The sequence below is a fragment of the Larus michahellis genome, chromosome 4 (genome assembly GCF_964199755.1).
Source record: "Larus michahellis chromosome 4, bLarMic1.1, whole genome shotgun sequence".
Classification (NCBI taxonomy): domain Eukaryota; kingdom Metazoa; phylum Chordata; class Aves; order Charadriiformes; family Laridae; genus Larus; species Larus michahellis.
The window spans coordinates 74,083,593-74,099,577 of record NC_133899.1 but is presented as its reverse complement, the minus strand read 5'-3'; the positions used below and the strand labels follow the sequence as shown (position 1 = coordinate 74,099,577).

The 15,985-nt window shown below is 49.9% G+C and overlaps 1 protein-coding gene across 3 annotated transcripts in view; it reads left to right on the top strand.

The window, feature by feature from the left end:
• SLC25A22 (solute carrier family 25 member 22) overlaps positions 1-15,985 on the top strand; it is a 52,388-nt gene that overhangs the window by 8,861 nt on the left and 27,542 nt on the right. For 2 of the 3 annotated variants that reach the window (XM_074585597.1, XM_074585598.1), the window contains exon 2: positions 13,981-14,096. The exons of the other annotated variant lie outside the window; for it this stretch is intronic. In XM_074585597.1, coding sequence (XP_074441698.1) covers positions 14,077-14,096 — 20 coding nt within the window. In that variant the 5' untranslated portion in view covers positions 13,981-14,076. The remainder of the gene's footprint in view (positions 1-13,980; positions 14,097-15,985) is intronic. 3 annotated transcript variants of the gene reach the window in all.

Here is a 15,985-nt window from a genome sequence, read left to right as displayed (position 1 = left end):
CTTGACTCTAGCGAGCAGCTGAGCTTGCGGCGTGTACGTCAGTGTTTGCATGCTTACATGGTGGCTCCTGCTCAGTGCTTCTCTGTCACTTTGCCTTAGGTGGAGCCCGGCTCCTACCTCCAGAGGGTGACATAGGAAGGCTGACGCTGGGGTCAGCCTGGGGTCCTGTTTTGTTAACCTACAATATTTTAGCATTGGCACCCATGTTGGTGGCTGGCTCTCTCGGGGCACTGTGGCTTTGCTACAGGGGCAGGGCGTGGGGTTTGCTGGACGCATTGCTGTTCCAGCCAGGCTCGTACAGTCCCTCTTCAGGACTCTGAGTGACAGCTATCAGTTGATGCATAGCTCTGCAGGACTCTAGATTTCTAGGTCTTTTAAATAATTTTGTTCAGGGCCCAGAAGCCCTTATCTCCCAGGCTGCCCTGGTAGGATTCTTATTCTATTTTATTGTTGTTTATTGTGGTTTTTTTCCAGTGCGCACATCAGCCAGGCTGCAGGCTGCTACTGAGAGGGGCAGCCCTGCTTCTTACTCCTGCCTCTCTGTTTTTGTGCCAGTGCAAGCATTTATGTGTTCACATCTATGCATTGTCCCGGGAATAAGATCTAGTCCGAAATGAGTTCCTCTAGTTGCTGAGGGAAGGAAGAGCTCCCTCCTTTTTGGCAGTAACCTGAACTTAAGCTGGACTAGTGGTTGAGCAACTACAGCCTCTGCTGGGAAAGAGAATCACGTGGCTTAAGAGAGATGTGCTTTTCAGGCGCTAAAAATGCCTAGTATGGTTTCCTTCATGAAAATATTTGCATCTTCTCTGCCAACCCGCTGTCAAGACTTCATCGAGCCTGTACTGCTGCCTCTGTGCAGGACAAACCCTGTTGTGCTACCCTTCTGCAGCCCTGGGTCTGGCCTGGTGCCCGATTGGAGATTCTTTTTTTGAGGGGGAGAGTCAGCATCACGTCTTTGAAACACCCTGCAATTTGCATGGCATAGCCCTTGCTGCCAGAGAAAGGTGGTTGCTTTTCAGGCCTCCTGGGGATGGCCCTGCATACTGCCAGATGCACATAGTATAGGAAGAAGTGGGGAACAGCGTGGGGAAAAACCCCCACGCCTTTGCTTTGCTCTGGCACAGTCCCCTAGTGTTCACAGGAACAAGCGCACTTTCAGAAAGCGCTGGGTGAGCACGTGTCCTTGGAGATGCAAAGAAATACGACCAACTTCCTCTCTTCTTCCTCTTCCTCTCTCTCCCTTGCATTCCAGGAGGTGGTGGCAGTGCCTAGCAGACACCCTTAGTGTGAGCCCAGCTGATGCTGAGGAAGGCTCCTTGCCAGGGGTGGCAGAGGTGAGGGATCTGGTTACCCTTGGTCTGGAGAGACGGGGAGGCTCCTCTCTGAGCGTATCTGAACCTTGCTGGGATTGTGTGTCTCTCTTTCCTGCTGTCCTTTCGCCTCTCTGCCACAGGCTGTCCCTTCCCCTTCCCGTTTCTGAAGGCTCTGTTTGTGTTTTGACATGGGAGGTGGCACGTGGTGACGCCGCTTGCCCCCATTGCCAGATAGGTTTAGGGAGCCGGTTGGGTTGAGCTCACACTGCAACTTCCGTGTGGTGCCTGTCCGGCCAAGCTGTCTCTGGCTGCCTTTGTGGATGTGGAGGAGACAGGTCCGTGTGAGGAGCAGCATGTGTCAGGGTGCTGGGAGAATTGCAGTCTCTGGTGCTGCTCCATGGCTGGGGGCTGCCAGTACCATGTGGTCCCTGTGGGAAAGGGGCTGCCTGCAGGGTCCCAGGCTCATGGCCCCAAAGCAGCAGGGTGTCATCCCGAGGCTTGTGATGTGCTCTGGGCTATGGAGGTAGGAAGGGACAAGCCGTCTGGCCCTTTGGAGAGGGGATCCCGTGTCTGTCGCGTCATCAAGGGCTGGGTGAATGAGCAAGGCTTTTTGCATGTTAACCAGGCAGCTGGGCTGAGCGAGCAGTAGGGTGCAAGCCGCAGCGCTCCTATGCTTCTCCTCTGAAAGCCGTGTCAAGGCAAGTACTTTCCGCTCTCGCACAGCTATTATGAAAGAGCCTGGGTTTGATGCGCCCTTCTCTCCCTTTGCCCTCAGGGCATGCTGGGCTTGTTTGAATTAATGTAATTAGCACATGCCTTATTAGCTCACTAAGGCACAAAGAACTCATGTATATTTGTAGCCAGGTTAAGCAGCCCCTATTAATTTAATAACCGTGTCCTCCTCAGTGCGTGGCAACAGTTAATCGCTGGTGGTGACTCAGGATCAGCCAGTATGGAGGGAATTTGGGCAAGGTGTATATGTATGCGGTTCTCTTTTTATTGTGTTGTATTTTTGTTAATGAGCAGAGCTGTGAAGGGAATTAGCAGCAGGCTCAGTAGACAGAAGGAAGCTTTCAGTGCAGGTTTGCTAAACAGCTAGCCCTGGATATTTCCTATGCTCTACACTGTCTGTAGGAAAGGATCTATAGAATAAATCAGCGTGATATGACACAGGCTGGGAGGCAGAAATATACAGAAATAAACTTTAGCAACCCGCACTTGAACTCTGCTCTAATCGGGTTCTGAACTAGGTACTGTTAGCAATTTTGCTTTGTTGTCCCCTTGGTTTCTCTGTTTCCCCTTGGTGAATCCTGGGGCAGAGGAAGTGGCTGGTGTATTCTGGCACTGCTCAAAACTGAGACTGCGAAAGGGCAAGTTTCTCGTGAAAGGACAAAAAATAGTTGCAAGAAATTTTATTCTCTGCAGTGCTGTGGTCCTCAGTCCCTTTTGCTGGTCTGGGTCTTGCCATGCACAGAGCTTAGCTGGGTCCCATGGGATGCTGTCAGGATGCTTGCCACCAGTTTTTTGGTATTCTTTCCACCACTTCCTCCCGCCCCCAGAAGATGCAGATTATGGGTGTGAATGCTAGTTTGTGCTCCACCACCGTGGCATGATGCAGCCTGCAAGCCCAGGATGGTGGTACGTGTCTCTCTCCATGCAGAACATGTGAAATAGTAAGGTCCTGCACTGCTTCTAAAACTAGTGAGTTAAGCGTTTTTGGGCCTCTCTTCAGATCACTACGTGTGCAAAGGAGGCTTCCTGCATTTCTTTTCTTCTTCCCCTTCCTGCAGTAATCACAGGTCATGCTCTTTGTGGTGAGCGTGATCTGGAAGGAAGAGCAAGAAGAGTGGTGCTGGAAAGCAGCTGATGGGCTTGCACAGTTTTGGTCAGGTTGTCTGCAAGTAGCTGTTGGTGTGAGAGGCAGGTAGCCTGCCTGCTCCCACTCCGTCTCGTTACTGTTCTTATTTGCTGTTTCTCCCCCTTGCCAAGTAAGCTTGGGCTGTCAAGGCCTGAACTGTTCCCAGTCATCATGAGCTTGTGCAGGAGCATCATTGAGAAGATGAGGCTGTTACAAGCAGACGGGCAAGGAAACCCCATGAAATTGGACAGTGTGCTTGTAATAATGTGCCCTCTCACTGCAGCTGGCGGGGGACCAAGTGCCCAGGCTCCAGCAGAAATGATGAGCTCTTCTGGCTTGAGTCTGATGAGGACCTGGTCCTCCTGGGAGGCACAGTAGGAAAATAAAAGTCTCTGAGATCTCCGTGGAGTGACAGGGGATGCACATGAGTCTGTCTGCAGCAGGTTGGAGCAGATAAGTTTATTTTTCCTTCCTTAGAGCCTGTTCCGGGGACAGCCCAACACATGGATGAAGGTTGGTGGGGTGAGGAGCTGTGATGGTATATGCCGTACTGGTGATATGGAGGTACCCATGTGCAGCTCTGAATGGGTGCCTTGCAGGGAAAAGATTAATAAAAAATGAAAAAGTCTGCGGGAAGAGAAATGGTTGCTGGGATACCTCAGGTGCTGGACAGAGGCGGTAATTTATTTTTTTTTCTCTTTTTTTCTTTTCTCTGCTTCAGGGGCAGGAAGGGACACTGCTTGGCTTGGTGGGTGGGCGGCTTTCTGTGCAGGATCATAGCAGCCTGCTGACTCAGAGCTGTGGGCTGCCTGGCACACACTGAGATGGGGCATTTTCCAGGCCAGCTTTTTTAGGCAGTGAGGATTTCCCTCCCTCCCTCCCCCCTCCCCTCTTCTCTCTGTCTGCTCACTGGCTTGGATGAGCTTGGAGAAGGAAGGAGCAGCCTTGATATGGTGTTTAACCCAGTGGCTTCATTGGTCTTCCCTTGTGCTGTGGGAGCAGCCATGTGTCAGAGCCAGCTCTGCAGGCCCTTTGCTGGTTGCTGGGCTGGAAGGGATGGAGCTTAATTTATAGCCCTGGAATAGCTGAAGTTGGAGCTATTTCTGGCACAGGTCTTGCTCAACACCTGTCTGGAAGAACACGATGTAGGGGAAACAAGATTGGATTTGTGGCCTGTTTTTCTTTCTCTTCAAAAGAAAAAGAGTTTTTATCCCCCTCCCCCCTTTTCAAGGAGAAAAAGCCTTTTCTGGGGCTGCATGCAGTGCTCGGAGAAACACCAGGACTGCCAGCTCTCAGCAGGGGGTCCGCAGCAGGCACAGCACTGACCTGCGTTGTCAGTCCATCCCTTCTGCGTCCCAGGAGGACGCACTTCAAGGCATCTAACAGGAACAGCTCTGTGGGTGTTTGGGTGTTGCTCTAATGAGATACTGCTGCAATTTGGCCCAAAGAGACACTTATGCCTCCCAGCAGGGCCACTGGTACCCCTTTCTTACAGAGGAGATCGGTCTGCTGAGAGCCAGGAGCCCTGGTTTTGTTGCTGGTGGAGAATGAATGGTCCCTTTCATGCCCCAGGACCTCAACTCAGTGCTCTGCCTCATTCCTACCAAATGAGCTAGAATCCGACCCTCGCTTTCCCTCGGACTTTTTGGTTGGCTGTTTTTAATTACTGTTTTGTAGACAGTGATTATTTTAAATTGTAAGGGGGGAGCCTTTCTTCTAATCTGCTGGTCTCTTGAGAGAGCACCTGAGCAAGGGATTTATACCATTTAGTTTCTCAATGGTAAGTCCTTCCAGATCAAAGGGTTGGTCTGTCTGTCACTGTCAGTTGGCTCTGCCTTTTCTTGACCACCACAGATTATTGAAGAGGAAACGCTATGTATAAGTTCTTGTTTGTTTTCCCAGCTGTCTCCCATCTGCCCGACTTCAGCTTCTCAGTGAAGCTGTTCTCTTTCTCCAGCTACTGCTGCATGTCTCTGAAGCTGTAATTTCATAAAAACTGGTATGGAGAACTGATCCAGAGGAAGGTGGGTTAAAAATAGTTAGAATCACACCAATTCAATGTGTGACTACGTGGTTTCTCAAGTGGCACTTGGAAAGAGGCATCACTGGTAATAAGCACATGCTTATGTTGTCCAAAGATGTCCAAGCTGCAAACTTGCTTGTGCATCAGCATGATCATGTGTGGACAATTTTACTATCTGTCAGTTAGCTTGTGCTTTCACTGTTGGCTCTTCAGCTGCAAAATAATGTAGGCCATTATAAATTTAATTTAAATAATATTTTTTTCTAGAAGTTCACACATATATATACACATATATTTCATTGCATTTGCATATGGATTAGTTGTTCTGTAGCTACATTTTACAGATCCCTTTGGGTTGGTGCAGGGACTTGCAGGTCTCTACAGACCAAAGGCTATTTTCAAGCAAAATGCTGGGCCTGAATTTCTGCTGTGGCTGTGCTCTGACCTCATATCACCACATCACTGAAGATTTTATGTTAGGAGATGTGTGGAAAGGCTTTTTGGCCCTCTGGCTTCTATGCTTCTTGGTCCATGTTTCTTTAGAAGCCGTGGAGAGACAAGACTGAGTTTGCCTTTGAGCACGAGTTTGTAATTTAGAGGCTTGTTACTTGTGCTGTAAATGTTCAGAGGAATGAGAGAGAAGCAGGGCTGTAGCACGCTTGATGTGGCATTTGTGCAGAGCAGAGGAACCTGGTCTTTTGAGACTCATCCACTAGACCCAATTGCCTTTTTGAGAAGTTGGAGAGGAGGCGGGTTGAGATGGGAAGAGTGCCAACAGCTCCTGTGGGTTTCCTTTTCTCCCCTCAGTCTTCCTGGGGTGCTGTGAGCACTTTTAGACCTGTTGTCTCTCTCCTGTGAGAGAAGGCACTGCATTTAGGGAGTGTTTTAATGCATTGCCCTCCTATGGAGCAGGACTCTGGTATGTGTTCTTGGGGAGATGACTGCAAGGTCATTTGTCTTGCTGAAACCTTCCCTCTGGTTCCTTCAATTTGGCAGCCCCAATATCTTGGACAGCATGACAATGTGAGCCCTGCGTGAGTCACTTCTCCTTTTAATGGCTGTCCTCACTCAACTTGTCTTGCAGTTCAGCAGCAAAACCTCCAGGACAGGGACTGTCCTTGACTGAAGGTCTGTGCAGCCCCTAAAATAACAGGTCCCAGATCTCCACTGGGGCCTCTTGTCCTGCAGTGCTGATACCCAAGCCCAGCTTCACTTTCCGGCTCTTGATCCATGGCAGTTTCCCAAGACATGCAAAGTCAAAGGGCGTATCTGACACTTGTTCCAGATTGTCACAGGCCTGCTTCTCGAGTCTTTCTGTCTGACTTGAATGCAGATGGCTTGGCATTGAACAGTTGTCCTTTGCAAACGTTTCTGTCTGACTGAAGTGGGATGTGCTCTGGTAACTGGAGGGTGATCTGGTGTTAGGAACTATGAAGTGGACTCTTGTTTCCTGAGCTGCCCTGAAGTAGAGCTGAGGGGTAGGAGACATGTCTGGGAGAGAGATCATGTTGATGCAAGAAGAGGCCTCCATGTTAAGCAACAGGGCAAACAGCTTCTGCCCTAATCTAAGCAAGTTGCTGGTTGTTCGGCCTGGAGAAGCTCTCCAGGTCAGGAGGGCACTGCTCTTGCTGCTTACAGTGTTTTTTGGAGGCCTTTCTCCAAGACTTAGCTCTCATAGAGGTAATGGAAGATGCTTGTTGTCTGGACTTATTGCTTAAGGTTTCTCAGCAAAACAGATAAAGTTGCATGATGTTGTACTAGGAGTCAATGGCCAACCTATTGCTTCCAGCGGGATGGAGAGCCCAGAGGGGAAAGCGTTGGAACATTGGGTGTGTTCCTCCTGCTACTACTGCCTGGAGGCAGGAGGATCCCTACCTCCTTCCCTACTCTTTTTTCTCTCTCTTTTTTTTTTTTTTTTTTTTTTTTTCCTCCCCTCCTTTCCAGTAATACCTGCTGCTCCACTTGCTCTGATCCTTGCTTTGGAGTTGGCAGCTAGATTGGCTTTTCCCGGTGTGGCTGAGGCCAAGCAGACAGAGGGACTGGTTGGTGGGTGCAGTAAAGTGTCTGTCTGGTGTCTTCAGTAACTCATTTGCTTTGTATTGACGTGGCCCTGGTGACTGAGGCCAGCAGACGGATCTGGAGAGAAAGCTGCCTCCAGTACGTGGTGGGACTTTTATCCCTGAGATGGGAGGGTTGGTTGGACCACTCAAAAGAAGCTCTTGAGTGCTGAGCACTCTCCCTCCTTGGAGAGTGGTGGAGGTGGCTGCATTTCCAAGGCCAGTCTTTGCTGTCTTTTTGGTCTTCTCGACTGCTATTGTGTGAAGGTAAATGATGTCTCTGAATTTCCTGTTATCTCAAATAAATCCCAGGGGAGAGGATAGTTGCAACACTGCATGCAGTACCAGAATATAGGACATTACTGTAGTTCTAGGGGCTTGCATGTTGTCCCCTGTGATATTTCCACCATGGGCCTGTTGTGGCTCCTCTCCCGTCACAACAATATGGGTAACTACACTGATCTGGATGGGTAAAGGGTGTGGTGGGCAAGTACCTCTGCTAAGATGTTGGACTGTTTTTGTTTTTTCCTAAGTTGGAATGTTGTCATGGGAGCAGGGAGTTCCTCAGACTGACAGTTGTGGTTGGAAATCCTGTCTGAAGGTAAGGGGCAAGTCAGCGATGGACCTGGAATGAGAGCTCAGGAGCCTTTGCTGCTAATCGGGATTTTTGGTCCTTTTTTTCCCCTTGGTGGGCATCCAGGTAAATCTGTACTGCCACCACCTGTGTTTGCAAAGCCAAACGCTTCTAAAATGTGCTCTCAGCCTGGGCACTGTCCTGTGCTGCCAGGGAACTTGCCTGTTTCCTTGTGGCATAAGGGAGATGTTTAGAGGCGTTCTTCTACCATCACAAGGTCTCGCAGCGTGAATAGGTTAAGGCTTCCCAGACTGAGCCCAGTTTGCAAGGAGTGTGAAGGCCAGATATGGGGGCAAAGTTTGCCTGCTGTTTTGCAAGGGTGCCAGCCTGACTGTTTTCACTGTGAATGTGCTCTGGCCTTTTTGGCTGTAGATAGGAGGGTGCCTGAGGACGCCCATCCCAAGCAGCCAGAGGGAGGGAAGCCGCACAAGACAGAGGTAAGTCGTGGAGGACAGATGGGGCTGCAGCAGTTGAGGGCTCTTGCAGGGGGCTGTCAGGATCAGGAAGGAGGAGCGAGCGCCCTGTGTGCTGGGGCTCAGCATCCCTGCTGTCTTGCAAGCTGAGTGGGCACTGTGCCACTGAGCCTGTCCCCACGGGCCTGCGAGCAGCCAATGGTGCAGGCAGCTGGCATGGCACCTCCCCGCTGGGACTTTGGCCTTTTTGCACCTGAGGCAAGAGGGGGACCTGCCCTGGGCTTGGTGCTTTCAAAGCCCAGCATCGTACGGGGACAGTTGGGTGCTGACCGTGAGGCAGGTGAGTTTGCGTCTGCAGACCCGGGGCTTCTGCCTGGTGGCAGAAGGGTAGGAAGGGGCTGCTGCACTGTCCCACTGCGCAGCTGGAGAGGTGACAGTCTGTGATTGTGGGGGAGTGTCCACCAGCCTTGTTCGAGGGCTGCTTTGTTTTATTGAGACTAATGCCCTGCCTGGTGCTGCAAGGAAATTCATGGCAGTTCCTGCTTTTGAGAGCCTAGGGGCAAGCAGGCAGCAGAGATGATGCTGCTACTGATTCCCTCCATCCCCTCTATCCCAAAATGTCCTGAGCAGGCAAGAGCCAAGATGGCAGCTTCTCCCCAGGTAGATTTCCTGGTGCCGTTTGTGCCCAGCATGCATCTAGAAAGCAGCTTCTCTCAGAAAGTTTTTGCAGTTCAGTTTGCACTCCTTAACAACCTTATTGTTGCGATGGCAGCTTTGCTTCAGTCGTTAGCAAAACTTGGCAGGGTGTCCACACCGTCAAATGCTTTTGTACTGTGAAGGAAAGCAGTGTGCTGATCCCAGAGGGTTTCTCCTCTCCTAGCAGGTACTAGTTGCTGCTTGCTCCCCCCCCACACCCCTTCTCTGACTGTGAGAGGTCGCATGGCTGTGTCCTCTCAACACAGTGGATGCTGGCACAGCTTTGCTCCCTGCTCCCACCCTCTGAGCCCTGCTTCTTGATGTTGGCCTCTCTGGCTGGGGCACTGAGTTTGCCTATTCCCAAGACAAATGGAAATATGTGGAAGGGAGTCCTGTCTTCCCCTTCTGCTGTTTATTTTCAAGTCAAGGTTGTAGTCTGAATGTTTGCTTTCAGTGACAGCTCTAGCATGTGCTGGCCTCCAGTTCTGCCTCATCCCTGCCTGACTGCTCTGCACAAATGTTTGCGCTGGCATGAAAACGGGGATGGGAACGCATGTTCGGGCATAGGGAGAGGATGGGCTTGTTTCCTTCGGCCGCAGTGCCAGCTGACGTTTGCTAAAGGTCTTCTGTCAAAACAGCAGCCTGTGTGCCCTCAGATAAATCGGCATGTCCGACAGTCTGCACCCAAGAGGGCTGCGCTCAGCTGCAGAGTGGGGCTGCTGGGGAGGGGAGAGGCTGGAGATGGGAGGGCTGGGGAAAAGACGGCCTCTGTGGAGGGGCTGATGGCAGGACTGGGGGAGCTGGTGGACTGGGAGCCTGCAGATGGCTTGGAGGATGCCAGCAGTGGCTCTAGCAGCTGGCAGAGGGAGAGCAGAGTAAGAAGGAGGGTGCTGAGCTGTGGGGACCACCAGGGTCAGACTGTGGGCAGAGCAGTGGCATCTGGGTGTAGAGGTGGCAACCCACAGCCATAGGGCAGTGCGGTGGCAATAAATGCTACGAGTGTGGTCAAAGAGGTGTGGGTAAGCTTAACCTGTTCCTTCTCCCATGATGTCTTGGCTTGTGGAGGTGTTGGGTGCCTGTATCTCTATCCAAGCTTGCTGGCAGCACACGTGGCATGTGATGAAACTGTGTGCTCCCCTTCATGCCCTAGGTTGGGCTGTGATTTTCTGATAAGCACTTTTCCTTCAGGTGATAAGGTGAGAACCAAAGGTTAAGAGTCAAGCCCCATGCCCCAGGCTGATCAGAAGTACAGCAGGTCCGCAGTACGCAAGGGTTGGCAATCCTGGAGAAAACCTTACAGTCTGAGCGTGTGTGGCAGGGCAGGGAAGCAAAATAGCACCATTTTGCCAGTCGCTGAGGCTGTGGGGACCAGATACATCCAACGCTGGCTAGGTTTGCATTGTGGTACCCCAATCTGGCTGCTCTGTCGCTCTCTGGAGCTGGATTTTGGGAGCTGGGAAAAGGGAGAAGCTGTGTTGAGGAGGCTCCTGGGCAATCTGTGCGTGGCAGCGTGAGCTTCAGGCATTTGCACTGCTTCTGCATCTAGCATTGAGGTGATTCCCTGTGCTGTGGTGTGCACATTGCTCCGAAACTAATTTGCTTGATCATTTTAATAAATGTAGAAGGGACGTCCCAGTGTGCAAGTAATGGGGCATTAATCCATGCCTAGCTGTGTTAATAGCACTCTAGGAAGGAATTAACACCACATAATTAATCGCCCGTGCACCTCTTGCTCTCTTAATTACAGGATGTTCAATTTAGGAAACCCCCCCGCCTTATGTGAGGGCTGCTCTGCCTCTTCAGCTTTGAGGTGGGTCTCTGGCAGCTCTTGCTTCCGCTGCCCACACGCTATCAGTTTTTTCCCCGGCTCCTCTGCTCCTTGTGCCATGCAGGTTCCCAGTTCCAGCAGCGCTATTGTCTGCCTGGCTGTGAAGTTTAACTATATGATGACTTTTTCTGAGGCATCAGCACCTTTTTGGTGCTACTGGCTTGTCTGCTTCCCCAGTGCAGGTGCTGGTGGGAGGTTTCCTGGGAAGATGCAAGCCCTGCTGCCTGATACTGCTCCCATAGGAAGCCCTGGAGCCACACACCTGCTTGGCTGCAGAAGCTTTGCTTGCCTGCTTTTATCTGCATTTTTTGGCTCCTGAGAGCACTGTGTTCCTGGGGAGATAGACTTAGGTCTTTATTTAATCTCTTTCCTTTCTGGGTTAAATGCATAATGTTGTTCTGAGTTTGTTTTTTAAATATTCTATAAAATTACTGGCATTCTCTTCCCAGCCTGTGTTTTTCCTCCTCTCACACTGCAGGACTGCAGCAGCTATTTTGCTGCCCTTGGAGGGAATGGGGTCCGGCTTTCCCCAGGAACTCCCTTGCCAGGGCACTGGAGTCTTCATCATTCACCATCTTTTAAGGGACTCAGGGAATTCTGTGGATTACAGCAAAGTGCTCAGATAGACTTTGTAGTGACTTTGGGTTTGTTTTGCAAATGGTCATTTGCTGGAGCTCTGTTTAAACAAAGAGAGCTCAAAAAAGCTTTCCATTTCAGTGCATTAAAATCCCTTAATGCATTAAAATCCCCTGGCCACGGACATTCAGGCCTCCGCTGTGCCATGTGCTGTATAAACAGTTATCAAGTGCTGGTGTCTGCTGTAAAATGATCACATTGTTCGCTTCCCCTTGCTCATCCGTGGGTTGAGTAGCTTTTGTTACGGGAGATGATACTAGTCCTGGCATTTGCTGGCTCTACAGCCAGCACCAAGGAAACCTGTAACTTTGCCCAATTTTAAACCCAGGAAGATTGTTTTGTCCTCTTCCTGCTGTGTGGCTGCAGCAGGAGCATCTGTTCCCTGCTGGGACCAGCAGCATTTTTCCAGATGGGTCAGACAGCGGGGAAGGGGTCTGCAGTTACTGAGCAGGTGGAGAGCTGAAGCCAAGAGTCAAAAGAGAGGAGAGAGCTAAACTCAGCTGTCCCAAGTACCTCTTGATGCGGTAGCGTATTTTCCCACTCTCATCACCCTACTTGTGTTAGCAGGTAAGAGACAGTCCTGTGGTACATTTGTGTGTCCATCTTGGTCTCCCACTACCTGTCAGTGGTGAATATGAGCAGCCCCGCTGTCTTCTCTCACATTGTCCTTTGCGATGAGTGCCTGACTTTCTGGATGCCCTTCCACGGGGAAGGGTGCAACAGGGGCAACAATGGGGAGGTTTGCCAGGGCTTGGAGCAGGGTGTCAGGACTGCTCGGTGCATGTATTTTTTCAGAGCTGCTGCCTCAATAAACACAAATATCCTGTTGAGGGTATAGATGTTATCAAGTGAGTTTTCATGGTTCAGGGCTTATTTATGCCTGGGTTACAGGCTTTCGGCGACTGGTCTCCCTATATATTTATATTTTGGTCTTATTCTTGTTAAATTGATAGAGAATTAGATTAACCTGGAACAAACTACTCTCTGGATGTGCAGCAAAAGGTGTAAGCGATTTTCACTCAGAAAGTGCAGACTTAGCTGATCTGGGCATTTTTAAGGTCCGCTTCCATGGATTAGTCGAAAACAGGTAACCTGTCTGAAGTGGGATTATGGAAGGGATGGGAGGTACAATAGTCTAGTGTAGTGGGTAAGGTTTGTGCGCAGTGTTTTGGAGAGGAGCCTCTTTCCTCAGTGAGCTTTATGTGCTGGTCTCTCCTGGCTTTGGCTGAATGTGGGACTCCAGAAAAGGCAGTTTTAGTCTCTTGTCATCCAAGCATGGGACTGTGCAAATGCTTTCATGCTGCCCTGTCCTTGGCACTTGGTGCAACAGGGAGGGGAGCGGGCCAGTGCTGAACGTGTGTAACCTCACCCCTTCCCTTTCCCATACTTGTTTGCACCATCACCAGCTCTTTACACTTTCAGGGACCTTTTATTCTCAGGAACACCTCTGGCCCTCAGGCTGTATCTCCAGAGCAGAAATGTCAGCCTGAAAGATAACTTGTTGGATGTGAGATTCTGTGTGGCTTAGGAAATCTGCAATTAAGGGGCAAATTTCATTCCAGAGGCAAAGGGCAAAGATATCTCCTACACTTCTGGCTTGCCACCTAGGTAGCAGCTGGAAGGTGAGAGGGAGGAGAGTGGCTGAGTGCTGCTGAAACGCTTGATGAAAAGCATGGGGCACCTGATTCCCAGGTTGGAGGTAAGGAGAAGACAAGGACACCTCCAGAAAGCTGAAGGTTGTGGCCGCTTCTGAAATTTTCTCCCGTTTCCAGATTTTTTTGTGTGGTGGCTTCTACCAGCTCTCGTTAAACAGTAGCAATTAGGAGTCTTAGAGAGAACTGTTGCCTGCAGACTTGGAGCTTCAGTGCTGTGCCAGTAGGCACTCCTGCTGAAAGGAGTGGTCCAAAGGGCAAAGTCACATCAATAGCTTGGAGAGGAAGAGGCGCTACTTAAAAGACAGTGTTGGCACGAGACTGAGCATGGACTGTCCTTTTGGACTGGGAAATAGAGGAAGAATTGTAACCACTGGAGGAGCAGTTTTTTGAAGACTGTCCTTTAGAAACAGCACTTAGTTGTTGGAGGGAGGTGCTGAATGGGTCTTGCAATGACACGTGATTGTCTTGGGGTGGCTGGGTGGACCTGCAGAGGGTTGGAGATCCACATGGTGTAGCGTGAAACGCTCCCTGGAGTTCAAGAGAGCTGGTGATGGGCACTGCTGTGTGGGATGCTGGGCAGAGCTTGTGCGCTGCCTGGCCCTTCCTCATGTGCTGCTGGAGCATGATGAGTCTGGCAGCTCTTCCCTCTATACCTGCTTGTATATTTATATTTTGTATATTATACACAAACACATGTTTATAAGGCTTTCTCTGAAGCTCAGTCTTCTCTTTGAGGAGACCAGGTGGTCCCTTAAGTCACTCATTCCTTGGCTGGTCCCACGCTGCAGCCTGCCCAGTAGGACCTGAGCAACAGGAAGAGTATGTGTCTCAACTTTGTCTCCTTGGTGTCTTTCTCTCCTTTCCCAGGAAGAAACTGAAGAGAGAAAGAAGTCACTGAAAAAGAAATTAAGGAACGATTTGAAGGAGCAGATTCATTTCTTAACAAGATCAAGTTTGAATTAAATGGCTGATAAACAGATCAGGTAACTTTTTAAAAAATTTTTGAGCTGTTAGTTGTGCTTTCAAATTTTTCTTTTGAAGTCTTTCAAAGCCTTAATCCCTTTTGTGATACAGGAGGCTGGAGGAAATCACGTGATCATCTCTTTTGGTCTTAAACAGTTCTGATTCCTTCTCTTCTCCCTTCTTACCTGCTTTTTTTCAACCTTCTGTTATTTTCTGTCTTTGCCATGTTGTCACATCTCTGCTTTCTTCAGTTCTTTTTTCCTCACTGCCTTTTTCTTTCTGACATCTGTTTTTTACCCTTCCTGAGTCTGTTCCTTTTTGCTTCCCCTTTCAAAGGTCAGCTCAACCTGCTGACTTCAGCTTGCTGACATTAAGGGAGCAAAGCCAGCTCCTTGACCAGCCAAGGATGCAGTGCTTGTAATTACAAAGTCCACATAGATGCAGCCTTGTGCCTTTCTTCTAAAGCCAATCGATGCTTGAGTGATTGCAGGAACATGAAGTACCAACAATAATTAGTGACACTTAAGTGCACAGCAGGAACTTAAGAGTGTTGGTCCTGGCATATGCAAAGTCTGGATTTGATTCCTCCCTGGAAATGAATAGGGATGCGTTTTCTGGAAAGATACAGTTGTACCCTTGTACCCTTAACTTCCTAAGAGCTGCGTCAGATGGATCTGCACAGTCCTGCATGTGGGTTTAACTTTCTGCTGCTTGTGAAGTTGCCCCAGATAAATGGCTCCTGCATGCGGTGGGATTCCCATAGGGTGGTTTCTTGTGGTCCTCTTCTAACATCTACTTGTCCAAGGTACCAGCTCAGGACAGGAGGAGTCAGTGGGTGAATGAAACCTGGTGACAGAGGGCCTGAGCTTGGCAATGCCTGAATGCTGCAGGCAAAAGGGCTGCCCCTTCTTAGCATTTGCCATGATTAGGTTATCTTCCTGTGTGCCTGCCTTCTGCAAATCAAAACAGTCCTGAGCTGCACTGATAACAAGACAACATTGTGGAGTGTTTATGTGCCTAGATTTGACCATCGTCAGTCACCCAATTTGGAGAGCACTTGGCACTCTTCTCTTACGCCCATGAAGGACATGCTGAGATTCACCTCCATGGAGCTTGACAAGTGTATGTCTCTGATAGCCTCAGCAGAGCAAAAGGGCCAGATGTCCATGGCCATTCGAAGCTTGGTATTTTGAAGGAAGGGGAGACCCGTCCCCTGAGATCTCCCCCAGCCTGATGTGCTCTTGGCAATGTGAACAGGAGTTTACTGGCTACAGGGACTAGTTAAAAGGGCTGAGGAGGAGCACTGGGAGAACTGGGATGCCTTTATATCCCTTCTTGTGTTAAACTGAACAAATGGCAAATTTGTATGCTGGCCTGTGTTGTCTCAATTTCACTGAGCCCTGTGCACCTAGATAGTGAGAGTCAGTAGCTGTGCATAGAATTATAGAATTGTTTGGGTTGAAAGGGACCATAAAGATCATCTAGTTCCAACCCCCCTGCCATGGGCAGGGACACCTTCCACTAGACCAGATTGCTCAAAGCCTCATCCAGCCTGGCCTTGAACACTTCCAGGGATGGGGCATCCACAACTTCTCTGGGCAACCTGCTCCCCTGTCTCACCGCCCTCACAGTAAAGAATTTCTTCCTAATGTCTAATGTAAATCTACCTTTTTTCAGTTTAAAAACGTTACCCCTCATCCTATTGCTACACTCCCTGATAAAGAGTCCTTCCCCACCTTTCCTGTAGGCCCCCTACAAGTACTGGAAGGCTGCTATAAGGTCTCCCTGAATGCCAACTCTCTCAGCCTGTCTTCACAGGAGAGGTGTTCCAGCCCTCTGATCATCTTCACGGCCCTCCTCTGGACTCGCTCCAACAGGTCCATGTCCTTCTTATGTTGGGGGGTCCCAA